Source organism: Pipistrellus kuhlii, unplaced genomic scaffold (assembly GCF_014108245.1).
Source record: "Pipistrellus kuhlii isolate mPipKuh1 unplaced genomic scaffold, mPipKuh1.p scaffold_m20_p_11, whole genome shotgun sequence".
Taxonomy (NCBI): domain Eukaryota; kingdom Metazoa; phylum Chordata; class Mammalia; order Chiroptera; family Vespertilionidae; genus Pipistrellus; species Pipistrellus kuhlii.
In genome coordinates this window covers 41,982,417-41,997,948 of record NW_023425416.1, presented here as the reverse complement: position 1 = coordinate 41,997,948, position 15,532 = coordinate 41,982,417, and the positions used below count along the sequence as shown (strand labels likewise).

The 15,532-nt window shown below is 49.0% G+C and overlaps 1 protein-coding gene across 1 annotated transcript in view; it reads left to right on the top strand.

The window, feature by feature from the left end:
- GLB1 (galactosidase beta 1) overlaps positions 1–15,235 on the top strand; it is a 66,732-nt gene extending 51,497 nt beyond the window's left edge. The window contains exons 15-16 of the mRNA XM_036432383.2: positions 1,646–1,894; positions 14,719–15,235. Of these exons, the coding sequence (XP_036288276.1) occupies positions 1,646–1,894; positions 14,719–14,970 (501 nt within the window). The 3' untranslated portion in view covers positions 14,971–15,235. The remainder of the gene's footprint in view (positions 1–1,645; positions 1,895–14,718) is intronic.
- The last annotated feature ends 297 nt before the right edge of the window (positions 15,236–15,532 follow it).

The following is a 15,532-nucleotide window of genomic DNA, read 5'->3' as shown; positions in this document are numbered from 1 at the left end:
CTCCATCCTTCCTGGAATGATCCCTTTGTCCAGCGTCTCCACACTGTACACCGATCGCTCACCAGTCCCGTAGCAGCTAAGTTATCAGATCAACTGTTGTAGTATCACAGAGCTTGTGTTCAAGCAACCCTCATTTTACTTACTAATGGACCCGAAGCACAAAAATACTTATGCTGGCAATTCTGATATGCCAGAGAGAAGCCCCAAAATGCGTTCTTTAAGTGAAAAGATATGTATTGCGGTGGGCATTTTCTCTGTTTTCCGAGTCCCGCACAGAAAACGACAGGTTCTTGAGTGGAGGAGCTGGGATGAAGAAATTAGAGAAAGAAAGAGACAAGAGGCAGAAATAGATTCATAAAGCTGGGAGCTAGGTGGGCTCAATCTCTCTGATGGAGAGACAGTCACATTCACCACAGACAACACAGCATATTTATTGGTTTCCAAAGGGGAGTTTAAGGTCAAAAGGAGATTCGGGGCGTGCCCAGATCCTATTCATCAAGATCTGGGTAAGCTCATTTTTTTGGTACAAGATTTAGCATATCAAGATCTGGGTAAGTGAGCATCCTATTTGTTCTTCATTCCAAGCACATGGATAAAGATAAGAAATCAGTACTGATAACAGGATTCTGCCAGTGTCCTCTGGCTCAGCTGATAAGAATTAAAAGAATGTCCATGTGCCTTCCCAGACAGTCACACTCACCACAGACAACACAGCATATTTTTTTAAAATATATTTTATTGATTTTGTACAGAGAGGAAGGGAGAGAGATAGAGAGTTAGAAACATCGATGAGAGAGAGTCATCGATCAGCTGCCTCTTGCACACCCCCTACAGGGGATATGCCCGCAACCAAGGTACATGCCCTTGACCGGAATCGAACCCGGGACCCTTCAGTCCCCAAGCCGACGCTCTATCCATTGGCAACACAGCATATTTATTGGCTTCCAAAGAGGAGTTTAAGGTCAAAAGGAGTTTCGGGTGTGCCCAGATCCGGCTCTCTACAATGTATGTATGTATGTATGTTTCTATGTATCTATATATGTATGTGTAGGGGAAAACATACTACCCACGGTTTCAGGCATCTGCTGAGGGTCTTGGAACAAAGTGTGCTCATGTGTAGTATCTCATTTACTAGTCCTTACACCAGGTGAGTGGACTCAGATGTGATCATCCTTGTAGGTGCTGCTGAGGAGCCCAAGGTCAAGACTTGCTAACTCCGGGTTACATGTCAGGGGCAGGGTCTGTCCACTCCATCCACAGTGGGCTGCATGTGCTTTTGCATTCCTCAGATCCCATCTTCTCTTCCCTTCTAGCAATGGCTCTGCTGAGTCAAACTCTGAAGATTGGGGGCTTGGGGTTGAAAGCTCTAGTAGCTCAACCCCCTTTCTGGGCCTTTTGAGGGGACACCTGGCCTGCAAAGGAGAGAGAAAGCTGTGGTTTGGGAAGCAAACGTCTTTCCAAGGAGATGTGCTTCTCCCCTAGCCAGGTCCTGTGCCACGAGGATGTACGCACCGTTTGAGTCTCGTTTACTATGGCTGATGTTTCCTGTCCCAGTTTGCTTTCCCCAGGAACTCAGGGCTGGAACACAGACACTTCATGCCTTTTCCTCCCGACCCCAGCTCATTGCTCTGTTTCTCCTTTGCAGGGTCTGATTTCTAACTTGACCCTCAACTCCAGTAACCTCACAGACTGGGTGATCTTCCCGCTGGACATTGAGAACGCTGTGTGCCACATGGGCGGCTGGCACGGCAGCGACGGAAGCCATCACAGTGAAGCCCCTGCCCGCTCATCTAACTACACCCTCCCGGCCTTTTATGTGGGAAACTTCTCCATTCCCAGTGGAATCCCAGACTTGCCCCAGGACACCTTTATTCAGTTTCCTGGGTGGACCAAGGTACGTGTCTTCATAGGAAGTGTTTGAATTCAAGCCTCAGGTATCTGGTTTTTAGTGCTTAATAAAGAGTCAAGCCCTAACCGGTTTTGCTCAGTGGATAGAGTTGGTCTGTGGACTGAAAGGTCTCAGGTTTGATTCCAGGCAAGGGCATGTACCTTGGTTGCGGGCACATCCCCGGTAGGAGGTGTGCAGGGGGCAGCTGATATATGTTTCTAGCTCTCTATCCCTCTTCCTTCCTCTCTGTAAAAAATCAATTTTAAATATATATATATATATATATATATATATATATATATATATATATATATAAATTATTATTATTATTTTTAAGGCAAATTGATAGAGACAAAAAGTAGATTAATATTTGCCAGGGGCTGATAGTGTGAATGGAGAGTTGACTGCATGGTTATGGGGTTTCTTTCTGGGGTGATGGAAATGTTCCAGAATTCAATTGTGGTGATGGTTCCATAATCTTTTTAAATGTATTGATACTTGTCTTATGATCCAGCATATGGTATGTCTTGGTGTGTGTAACTCTGGAGTTTTAAGCTCTAATATCCTCTCTCTGGCCACGTGTTTCTATTCCCCAAACTCTCTTGCCTCCGAAGCCTGCTCTTGGATTTTACTGCTGACCTGAAACTTTCCACCATTAGGGTTGCGATTGCTTTCTATCCAGTCCAGACATCACCACTATCCGTTTCTAAGAGCCATCCATCAATTCCTTGTCTCTTTGTTCATCCTTCATCTTGACTGGGTCCACCATTGGCCTTTACTGGCTCACAGTAACTGGAGGACTCCCAGGGACCTCTCCAGTGCAGTCATCAGGGCCACGGTCCTCTCACTCTGTCCTGCCTCTGGAGGCCCCGGTCAGCCTCTTCCCCCTCCTCAGCTGGCCTTGCTAACCTTCCCCACCCTCCTTAGGCCAACTCCCCCACAGAGGACACACCCTCTGGTCTGCTGTCAGGTGTGACTCCTTTGTTCCCTCCACTTCCTGTCATTCTTATCTCTCTGCCTCCACCTCACTTCCTGCCAAGTGGCCTCTAGGAGGAAGTCTAAGCTCTGAATCCCCTCCCCACATTCCTCCAGGCTGAGATCCCTTCTCATACTCCCCCCTGCATTTGTCAGCCTTTCCCTCTCCCTCTGCCAAGTCCTGTGCTGCAGCCGAGAAGTGATATTTGGGGTCTCCAGGACCTAAAAACGAAGTAGAGCCCTTCTTGGATGTACCAACCCTAGCTAACAGGCTTGTTCTTGTTCCCTTGCTCCCTTCCTTTTCCCTTCCTCCCTCTTGGGGTTCTGCTGTATCTTGTATTCCCCTTGTTCATGCTTTTTGCATTCCCTCACTCTGCCCACCTAGCCATCACATGTCCACCTGTCAAGACGGACATGAACTCCTCTAGGAAACCTTCCTAGACCCTTAGTCCAGAAAGGACTGGTCCCGTCTTCCTTTGAGGCCCTCTGTGCCCCACCTGGACTCCATCATGATGCTTTATCACATGTAGGTCAGGACCTCGATTTCACTCACTGAGTCATAAGTTTCAGGAGGGGGATTTTTTTTAAGTGCCGTGCTTATTCACCACCCTGCCCTCCTCCTCCTCCTGCACCTGAACACTGTAATTGCTTTATTTATTTGTTTGTTTGTTTGTTTGTTTGTTTGTTTATTACAGCCCTGACCAGTTTGGCTCAGTGGCTAGAGCGTCGGCCTGTGGACTGAAGGGTCCCAGGTTCGATTCCAGTCAAGGGCATGTACCTTGGTTGCGGGCACATTCGGTGGGGAGTGTGCAGGAGGCAGTTGATCGATGATTCTCTCTCATCGATGTTTCTAACTCTCTATCCCTCTCCCTTCCTCTCTGTAAAAATCAATGAAGTTTTTTTTTTTTAATTGCCATGTTTGCAATCATGAACAAGAGCTACATTTTTTTTCTAAAAATTGATTTCAAAGAGGAAGCGTGAGGGAGAGAGAGAAAAAATGTCGGTGATGAGAGAGACTCATTGATCGACTGCCTCCTGCACACCCCCTTACTGGGGATTGAGCCCACAACCTGGACATGTGTTCTTAGCTGGAATCAAACCCGGGACCCTTCAATGCTCTGTCCACGGAGCCAAACCAGCTACGGCTGTAATTACTTTTAGATTAAAAAGGGGCACAGATGCCTGTGTTGCTGAACCCTGGGAAGGAAGCAAATGGGAGTGAGGAGGGACTTCGCTGGGTGCTATGGATACAGGGCTAAAGCAAATGAGAAGACCCAAACACAAATCATTGCTCACCAAGTGGCATCAATTTAGTGCCTTAAGAGAAAGAATTTTGCAGAGATGCAAATCAGAAAAAGGACATGTCTGTGGCAGGGATTATCAGAAGCGCTGGGTGGCTCCGATGGAGCTTGAAACGGACCTGAAGGACAGAAGACCCTTCTCAGAATTTGTCAGGGAAGGGGTTTTCAGATGGAAGAGTAATAGAAGCTTAGGTGCAGAAATGGAAAAGCAGGGGGCGTTTTGGAGGTCAGAGGGGGTTCACCTTGGCCAGGTCATAAAGGAGTCACACTCAAGGGTGACAGACCCAGGCATTCTGCTCAGAACTTTAGAGGCGCTATCTCCATAAACATCAAGAGTGGCACATGCGGTAGGATGTCTGTCATTATCTCGTTTGCAGATGAGCAGATAGAGGCTCAGAGAGGTGTGAGGTACGGAAGTAGGTGGTGGAACAGCTGCCTGAGCCCCGAGTCTGTCTGACTTGGAGGCCCACGTGAAAAGGCAGGCAGCATTGAGCAAGGCCTCAAAGACCAATGAAGAGTCTGTGCTAATCCTCTAGGCCGGTGTTTCCCAAACTTTTGACATATGTGTACCCCTTCTATAATTTTCGTCACGCTGAGTACCCCTCGTACTCATGAGAACGTAGAATTAGGCGCCACTAAGCACGGTGCAGTGCATATCCCCACCAAACTCCGGTGCAACACATACCCCCACCAAACTCTTCCCGTACCCCTGGGGGTACGCGTACCACACTTTGGGAAACACTGCTAGGGTCTTGACTGGTTTCATCAGTCTGACGAATGGTCTGCATCTTCATGTTTCAAAAGTACCTATATACACAATATTATTGAATGTGTCAGTGGGTTCAGAGCCCCAAAGTCCATCTAGTCCATATATTCACTCTAAAACTCATATACAAATGTTCACACTAGCTTTATCCCAAATTGCCAAAAGATGGAAAAACCAAATGTCCATCAACTGATGACTGACTAGACATAATGGACTATCATTCAGCAATAAAAAGAAATGAAGTACTAATACATGGTACAGCCTGGGCTGGGCTGGCTCAGTGGATAGGGTCCCAGGTTTGATTCTGTTCAAGGGCACATGCCTGGGTTTAGGGCTCCATCCCCAGTAAGGGGCATGCAGGAGGCAGCCGGTCAATATAATAATACATGGCACAACATGGATGAACTTTGAAAATATGTTAAATAAAAGAAGCTAGTCACAAACCATACTTTTGGTATGATTCCACTTATATGAAAAGTCCAGAATTGGCAAATCTATTGACACAGGAAGATTCCTGGTTGCCTAGAGCAGAGAAAGGGGAGAAGGGGAGGGTTGGGGTGGGGGGTGGGGACTCACTGCTAAAGGGTGCAGGGTATTTTTTTGGAGTGATGAAAATATTCTAGAATTGATTGTGGTGACAGTTGCATAGCTCTGTAGTATGCTAAAAACCACTGCACTATACAGTTTAAATGAGTGAAATTGTATGGCTGTGAATTATATCAAAATAAGGCTTTCTACACACACACACACACACACACACTTTCTCTTTCTCTCTCTCTCACACACACACACACACACACACACACACACACACACATGCACACGTGCATGCCCATCCACAGGATTCGTGGACCGGGTTGTGCAGGTCTGAGATGAGAGGACATACATACAACAGACGTAAAATGGAGCATCTGTGTTTTTCTGACTAGCAGTGTCCTTGGTGCTGAGGACTGCCCCTGACCAGCTCCTGATCAGCACGCACAGAGCAGACAGAGCCCACTCCCCCGGGGCACTGAGTGCTGACTGTGGGGGGTGGGGAGTGAGGATGGACCCAGTGACCATTTCTAAGACTCTGTCTCTGGCACACCCGCCCTCCTCCATCAGGGCGGCCCTGACAAGGCTCCTGCTTCCCGCCTCTCGGCCTGTGCTGTTCACTTGCTGTAAAGAAATGACCTTGGCTGAAGCTGGTTTGGCTCGGTGGATAGAGCGTCGGCCTGGGGACTGAAGGGTCCCGGGTTCGATTCTGGTCAAGGACATGTACCTTGGTTGCGGGCACATCCCCGGTGGGGGGGGTGCAGGAGGCAGCTGGTTGATGAATCTCTCTCATTGATGTTTCTGGCTCTCTATCCCTCTCTCTTCCTCTCTAGGGAATCAATAAAATATATTAAAAAAAACAATGACCTTGATTGAGTGAATGAAGTCACTGGTAAGAGTGATTCATGAGATAAAAAATCTCTTCTGATGACTCTGGCTCTGCTCGTGTCGGATGTGGCTTTCTGGTTAAATGCCTGAACGTCAGCTGGGATTTTGGTGGGAAGCAGTCAGGCATGGTTTGCTGTAGCCAAGAGACACAGACCAGAGCTCTCGTCTGACCACAAACTCCCAAGATGGGCCAGATTGGACTGTGTTCTGCCAGTGCAGTGGCGTCTGTGCTGCTTCTCTCTCCCTCACACGGTGTGGATACACCGCATGTGAATGTCCTCTGCCGCCTTCCTGCGTTTTTTTAGCCACTTGTAGGCTCGGGTGTATCAGAGCATGGCCCACGTGTCCTCAACCAGAATTATGCTTTGAAAAGCTAAGAATCAAAATATACTAAAACCAATTTTATTTTTTTAAAGGCAAACAACACCTTTTTCGAAATGTAAAAAAAAAAAAAAAATTTAAATCATGAAGTAAAAGAGTTTTTAGCCAAAACCGGTTTGGCTCAGTGGATAGAGTGTCGGCCTGCCTACTGAAAGGTCCCAGGTTCGATTCTGGTCAAGGGCATGTACCTAGGTTGCGGGCACATCCCCAGTAGGAGGTGTGTAGGAGGCAGCTGATCGATGTTTCTCTCTCATTTATGTTTCTAACTCTCTATCCCTCTCTCTTTCTCTCTGTAAAAAGGGGGGGAAAAATCAATAAAATGTATTTAAAAAGAAAAAAAGAATTTTTAACAAAGAGATGACAAATCTCTTTTGTCACCAGTCCTATCCTTCCCCTATTACATACCGGGAAGACTATGTAATTGGAGGGTTGGAACTTTCAGCCCCATCCATTCCCCTCCCCTCTGCCCCGCAACCTCTGGGGAAGGGTTGGGGGGTGGGGGGGGCTGGAGAGGGAGGTCTAGCATAGAAGATCTGGAGAGCCTCTGGGTCGGTGGGTGAGCATATCCAGGTGCTGGGCGGTGCACCTGAAGAGGGTTGGGAGGCTTTTGTCCTGTGCATCTCTTCCACCTGGCCACCCCTGAGTTGTATCCTTCATAATACACCTGTGAATGGAAGTAACATATTCCCCTGAGCCCCGCTATGTTCATAGCAGCACAATCTACAATAGCTAGGATTTGGAAACAGCCTAGGTGCCCGTCAGCAGATGATTGGATCAAAACACTATAGTACATCTACACGATGGAATACTATGCTGCCATAAAAAAAGAAGGAATTCTCATCATTCGCAGCAACCTGGATGGAATTGGAGAACATCATGCTGAGTGAAATAAGCCAGTCAATGAAATGACCTCACTCATTTATGGATAATAAAGAACATTATAAACTGATGAACCAAAAGATAGATATAGAGACAGTAAAGCAACAAGCAGACTGTCAAATTACAGCGGGGAGGGTAGGGAGATCTGGGGGAGATAAGAGATCAACCGAAGGACTTGTATACATGCATATAAGTACAACCAATGGACACAAAACTCTGGGGAGGGAAGGTATGTATGGGGGGGGGGCAATGGTAAGATATGTACACAGATAACAATTTAATAATAAATAAAGAAATATTCCCCTGAGTCCTGTGAGCCATTCTAGGCTTGTTCTCCTGTTGACTGGCAGGATTCAAAGAAAGAATGCAAATGTGTGCGTCTGCTTAAGGCTCGGGTTAGGATTCCTAGGCCACTTCTTCCACGTTCTTTGGCCAGGACCAGTCATCAGACCGCCCTGGCCCAAGGGATGGGGAAGCAGATTCTGACTCCTGCTAGGAGGAGCTGCAGAGAATGGTGGCCATTTTTGCTGTCTGCCACAGGTCTCAGTACTCTTTGATGACCCTACTTTCATTCTGAATTTGATGTGCTTTTCAAACTTTCCTGGCCTGGTTTACAGTTATTCTTACCCCCTACACCATTTCCATCTAAGTTGTTGTTTCTTATCACAAGTCCTGTGAACGTGAAAACTAGATAATCAGGTTGCTTTCTATAAATATATATTAATAGAGTAACTAAAACTTGTGAAAATAGTGTGTCAGCGGGAGTAAGTAAGCTCTGAGGGAAGGAATGTCTCCCACAGTTGAAGGGCATGGACTTGGTAACATATTACATGGCTGCCTGCAGGCAGTCTCCCCTCAACAGTCCTTAGCACTGGTCCAGATGTGTGAGGGGGTACAATGACTGTTAGGTAGGGTAACTCCATAGGAGCGGTCAAGAAATAGGACTTTTGGGAGTCTCAAAGGAAAGGAATTTATACTTGGGGTTCTGGGAGAGGAGGAAGTGATGCATCGTTTATGCTAATGGTATAGGTTTCCATGGCTTCAGCTCTGTTTGGGTCTAAAATACCGAGAAACCATAAAGCTATTTAACTTTATTACTGTAAGATCAAGAAGGAAGCAAAGAGGTGTGGTTTGCATCAGCTTCAGACGGCTTTGGGTCGGAGGGAAGAAGATTTTTTCATTTTTCCCCCCCTGTGTATTGCAGTGACATTTAACATCTCATCTAAGCAAGCCCTTCACTATTTTCCCTTTAAAAATTTTTTTTTCTTTCTCCCAAGTTAGCATGATAGTTACTCATGAATGATGTGTGGTGAGAGCCCTTTAGCCTGGAAAGATGGACCTCTGTCTCTCCCGTTCTAAGTTCTCCGGGTGTCTAAGTGCCTTCTCTCAGAGTGTGACAGAATCAACATTGGATCCGAGTTTGTTCATTTTTTTAAATGAACTCTTAGCCAAATTAGGAAAGTTTTTAAACTGTGACCTGAAACAGCATTGGAACACTTGGTTTAAATTCGTAGGAGAGGATTGATTTATCTAAAGAATTTAAAACAGATACCTATCTGCCTGATTGATGAAGTAGGTCAGCCATTTCCTGGAACCTAACATTTATTCTATGATCACCTTAGTAATAATAGCCAAGAGGGGAAGTCTGCCGAGGGTCAGGCTGTGGGCAGAGAAAGTCAGACAATATCATGCAGACATTGGCCGGGGCAGCCCCAGAAGCCACTGAGGTTCACTGTGTTCATTTCTGAGGGTGTCTACTTTTATTTTTATTTTTAAATGTATTTATATATATATTATATATATATTATATATATAATTGATTTCAGAGAGGAGGGAGAGGGAGAGAGAGAGAAACATCAATGATGAGAGGACATCAATGATTGGCTACCTCTTGCATGAACCCTCCTGGGGATTGAGCCCACAACCCAGGCATGTGCGCTTGACTGGAATCAAACCCGGGACCCTTCAGTCCGCAGACCAATGTTCCATCTACTGAGCCAAACCATCTAGGGCAGTGGTCGGCAAACCGCGGTTCATGAACCACATGCGGCTCTTTGGCCCCTTGAATGTTCTAACGCCACTTCTTCAAAATAGGCTCGCCCAGGCCGAAAACCAACTTCTGCGCATGGGCCACAAAGTTTCAATCGCTCTGAACCTGCGCGACCGCACGTGGTATTTTGTGGAAGAGCCACACTCCAGGGGCCGAAGAGCCGCCTGTGGCTCACGAGCCGAGGTTTGCCGACCACCGATCTAGGGCATGAGTGTGTCTACTTTTAAATGGCATTTACCAATATATGCAAACCCCCCCCCTCCACCTGTAACTTCAGCAAAATTTCTTAAGAAGAAGCAAAAGCCGGAATATGTATATATATTTTTTAAAAACACAGAGCTAGTCAAGGAGTGCAGATATGTCATGTTCCTTCCAGTAAACACTGTTCTCTAAAACTCTTAAGCCAGGAGCAGAGGAACGTGAAGCATTCTTTGAGGAGAGCTTCGTGTCTCCTTACAGGAGAGTCTTTTCCCAGGCAGAAGGATCAGCCTGAGTAGTATTTACTGAGTGCTGCTAGGTGTAGACAGAAATAACTGGGCTGAGAATCTCACTTGGACAAAAATCTCACCTTGGACAAAGTCTTTCCCTTCATGGTGCCCGTGCTGGAAATAGCTGGTACCCCACTACTCAAACAAAGGATGCACATACCCAGCAGTGACAATGACTGGAGAAAAAGCAGCAGAGAGTAAAGGGGTGGTGAGTGACTAGGAATGGGAGGCCCGGGACTAAGGACGGTGTCCATGACCCTTCTCTCTGAGGAGGCGGTGATGGATGGAGACTGAGCCATCAGAAGGCTTCGGGTCTGGGGGGACAGCGATGGAGAGCACCTGGTGTGTGAAAGGGGAGAGAACACGTTCAGGGGAGCTGTGTGAGCAAGCGGCAGGTGGCAGAGATAGGGCGGGGAGGAAGAAGGCATGGGCCTGAGGGCCATGGTAAGGAGGGAAGAAGCAGGCTATCTCCTGATTCTCACGTGGCTGCTAAGGGGAGCCTGGGTTCTAGAGTTAACAGAGGAAGCCAGTCGGGAGGCCTGTGAGCAGATGAAGACGGCATTGGTTATGACTCGCTCTAAAAGGCTGGCCGTGGGGGTGGAGAGAAGCGGAGAGATTGTGATCTGATCATGAAGTTGCCTACATTTCACCCCACCTCAGCCGTATGGTAGCCACCAGCTACTTGTGGCTATTAACCTCTACATTTAAATCAGTTGAAAGGGAAAATTCTCTTCCTTCTTCCCACAAGCCACATTTCAGGCACTCAGTAGCCACTCTCAAGTGCACACAGCTGCTCTGTGGGGCGGCACAGGACACGCCATCGCTGCCGGAAGTTCTGTTGCGTGGTGACGACTCCCTGCTATGGGCCTATGATCTGTTCGTTCTTAATGCCTCATCCCCCTCTCTTGGAAGGGCAACCGAACTGCCATAAACGCCATTTACTGTACATCCTGTTAAGAGCGGAGAGTGGCCCTGACCAGTTTGGCTCAGTGGATAGAGCGCCAGCCTGCGGACTGAAGGGTCCCAGGTTCGATTCCGGTCAAGGGCATGTACCTTGGTTGTGGGCACATCCCTGGTAGGAGATGTGCAAGAGGCAGCTGATCAGTGTTTCTCTCTCATTGATGTTCCTCTCTATCCCTCTCTCTTCCTCTCTGTAAAAAAATCAATAAAAATTTTTTAAAAGTTGAACTATCTTAAAAAGAGGGAGAGAGAGAGAGAGAGAGAGAGAGAGCGAGTTGAGATTGGAGGGAAATGTTGTCCTGAAGAAGTTCATAGCTTCATAAGTTCATAACCAAGGCCTGAGAAGATGTAACCCTGAGTTTGGGGCAAGTTAGAGGGAAGGTGAGAGACATGCCCACTGGAGAGCCGTTTGGCTGAGTCAGGAGGCAGAGTCCACATGGCAGCCAAAGCCTCAAAATGGGCCACAGGTGATGGTTTTGGGGAAGAAAAGAATAACCAGAACAGATCCTGTAGTGTCCAGAATTAAGGAAGTAATTAGGAGAAAGATAATATCAACTTTGATCAATAACTAGGAGCCCCAGTTTGCCGTTATACCTGTCAGTCACAGTGCAGTCCGGGAGGCGGGGCCACTAGGAATGTTCACTAGAAGAAGGCCTTACAGGTATAGGAGGAGCTGGGAAGTGGTGGGACTAAGACTGGAACCCAGCAAGGAAGTTCCGAGGGAGCTGGAATAAAGGTGCTGGAAAAAATACTCAAAGCTGAGCAACTGAGTCGCTCTAAGGTGAGTGACCGCAGCTGTGACATGGAGCATGCTGGGGATCGTGGCTTCTCAGGTGACAGCCATGGCCGAGCCCATCCAGGATCTCTCCCCCAATACACAGGTGTTCCTCGTTTACAGTAAGCCCATCGTAAGTGGAAAGTGCATTCAATACACCTCACCTACCGAGCATCACAGCTTAGCCTAGCCCAGTGGTCAGTAAACTGCGGCTCGAGAGCCACATGCGGCTCTTTGGCCCCTTGAGTGTGGCTCTTCCACAAAATACCATGTGTGGGCGCTCAGGTACGGTGCGATGGAAACTTCTTGGCCCACGTGCAGAAGTCGGTTTTCGGCCTGGGCGCCTCCAAAAAGTGGTTCTAACGCCGAGCCACACCCAAGGGGCCAAAGAGCCGCATGTGGCTCTCGAGCCGTGGTTTGCCGACCACTGGCCTAGCCTACTGTTGGGCAAAATCATCTAACACAAAGCCTATTTTATCATAATATCTTGGGTAACTTATGATACGGATCGCTTTTGCACAGTTCGAAAAGTCGTATTTCGGGATCATCTGTATTTGGGTCACGGTGGGGAATGATTTATTTCCTTCCTTCCTTCCTTCTTTCCTTCCTTCCTTCCTTCCTTCCTTCCTTCCTCCCTCCCTCCCTCCCTCCCTCCCTCCTTCCTTCCTTCCTTCCTTCCTTCCTTCCTTCCTTCCTTCCTTCCTTCCTTCCATCCTTCCTTCCATCCTCCCTCCCTCCCTTCCTTCCTCCTCCCACATATCCTGTCTCTCCTGTATGTGATCTCCCCTCCTCTGCCCTTCCTTCATGGCAGAAGGTTCCATCTGTCCAGCCACCTGGGAAGGCCTGGCACCTGCGGGGATGCTGCGGCCACCCCCAAACGCCAGCCCTCCTGGGAGAGGTTCTCTTCTCCCAGATTTGAAGCGGAAGCGGCCTCTCCTACTCCCAGAACCTGTCTCTGCAGCTCGTAGGGCCCCCTCTGCTCCTTGAAGCACACATGCCCCTCTCACTTGACGCTGGTGTGAAAACCATCCAAACCCTGCAGTCAGCACCCTACTGGGCGGGCCTGTCTCTCCCTCCATGAGCCCCTCATCCTTCGGGGGGGGATGGGGGGCAGTTTTGTTTTTTATTGTGTGTTATATATATATATATATTTTTTCTTTTTAATTATTTCAGAGAGGAAGGGAGATAGAGAGAGAGGTAGAAACATCAATGATGAGAGAGAATCGTTGATCTGCTGCCTCCTGTATACCCCTTACTGGGAATCAAGCCCACACCCCAGGTATTGTTGTGGAGCGAAGGCAAGTGAATGACCACTGGAGCCCAGGCCAAATTTATAAATATATAATTATATATTATTGATTTCAGAGAGGAGAGGGACTCTGCCATTCTCCACGCTGTTGGCAGTAAGGGAGTCCGGAGAGCAGCAGCGACCCTTTGAGCAAGACCACTTTTAAGCACGTTAACCACATCCTGTTTTTGCAGAACAAGCAACGCAAGACAAAACAGTTTTTCCCAAGCAACGTCAGAGTCACGCCATTGACCATTGACCATGTTGTTCACAGGGTCAGCCTGTTCTTCAGAAAGCTGGCAGTGTTCTGTGAAAGAACGCCCACGTGCTGGGAAGGGGCCGTGAGACCGTATCTCACGGCCTGGCCTGGTGTCAGCTCTGACAACTCTATCTGGAAGCATGCTCAAAAATTGCCACTCTCACCAAAACCGGTTTGGCTCAGTGGATAGAGCACATGTGTCAAACACAAGGCCCGTGGGCCAAATCCGTCCCGCCAGGCCTTGCAATGTGGCCCGCACCGCGCTGTCATCACTGCACTCCGCTGCGTTTCCATCACAATGACAGTTTATGACTGTTCAGTAAACCATTCGGCCCGCGATTTAGGCTGGATTTTAGATTTTGGCCCCTTCTCTGATTGAGTTCGACACCCCTAGGATAGAGCATCAGCCTGCAGACTGAGGGGTCCTGCGTTCGATTCCGGTCAAGGGCATGTACCTTGGTTGTGGGCACGTCCCCAGTGGGGGGCATGCAGGAGGCAGCTGATGGATGTTTCTAACTCTCTATCCCTCTCTCTTCCTCCCTGTAAAAAAATCAATAAAATATATATTTTTAAAAATAACTTAAAAAAAAAAAATACCACTCTCCCAACAGTATGTGCTCTGACCAGGAATCACACTCTGACCTGCAGGTTCATAGGGCAACGCTCAACCACTGAGCCACGCCGGCCAGGCTGGGGGGCGGGGAAGGGGTGTTTGGGGACAGCTCCTAGGACCTGTGTGTTCCCAGGCCGCAGGCCTGTGGTCAACACCCGCCTCTAGGAGCAGAGGACATGGGAGGGAAGCTCACCTGCCCAGGGGCCGCTCGGCGTTCTCTGTGTGCAGATGAGAGGAGTCGGGAGAGGCTGGTGTGGAGAGACAGGCGGGCAGGCAGGCCTCCAGGGCCCAGGACGAAATGCAGAAACTTGGCGAAATGCCCCCGTGTGGTCCAGCACTGAGGAGTGGCTGCTGACGCCAGCCAGCGGGGCCGAACGTGCATTTTCCTGGAGCAGGAGTGGCTCTTTGGGGCAACTTGTCATCTCGCCCATGCAGCCCCTGCCCCACGTGGCCGGTCACCCCAGCGGAGTGTGGGGACCCAGGCTGGCCTGGCCTGGGGGTCAGGCTTGGGCTGTGAGGTCTGGGCTGTGGAGGGCGAGCCCTGCGGCCTGCCGACTGGCCCACGTGCGGGCCCACCTGCCTGCCCACGTGCCGGCCCACGTGCATGGAGGCGCTCCTGTTTCCAGGATCCCGGCAGCTGGGGTTAATGGTTTCTCTTTGTCTCTCTCTCCAGGGCCAGGTGTGGATTAATGGCTTTAACCTCGGTCGCTACTGGCCGGCACGGGGCCCCCAGATGACCTTGTTTGTGCCACAGCACATCCTGGTGACCTCGGCCCCAAACACCATCGTGGTGCTGGAACTGGAGCGGGCGCCCTGCGGGGACACGCCCCTTGAACCATGCACCGTGGAGTTCGTGGACACGCCGGTGATCAGTGCCCCTGTGGCCCGCAGCCGTCACCGGCACGATCCGGACTCCAGGGTCTGATGACCCAGGCCTGGGGCCGGGCCTTCCACATACGTCACATGAGCCATGGCGACGCTCGCCCCAGAGCCTGATTGGGAAACAGATCCTGCTTGTGCGTTTCCACCCGAGGTTTCCCTGCAGCCTTGCAGGGACCGCCCCCCTCCCTCCCTTGCCAAGGGCCTCCATGTACCTGCAGAGTTGGAAAATGGAGGCTTTCGAGTGTTTCTGATTTTTTACTTTGGAAGAATCATGCCTTTTGGTTAAATAAAATTTGCATTCCTGATGTGACTGTTCTTGACGCTGGGCAGGCGGGTTCTGATCTGAATCGTAACTAGACTTGAGTGGGCTGGAGAAGCCACTTCACTCACTGGCTGTTCAAAGGCGTGGAAAATCGCCTTGGTTTGATCTAGTGGACTGCTGCTTCTCGGGTCCTCACTCAAAGGTTGATCTCGTTTTGTGTGTTTAGATGTAGCGGTTGCACCTTATCCACACACTAACATGGGCCTGTAGACGTCTGTAGACATGCATACACATGAGTGCATGGGATATGTACACACACAGATGTGCAGGGACAAGATGTTGT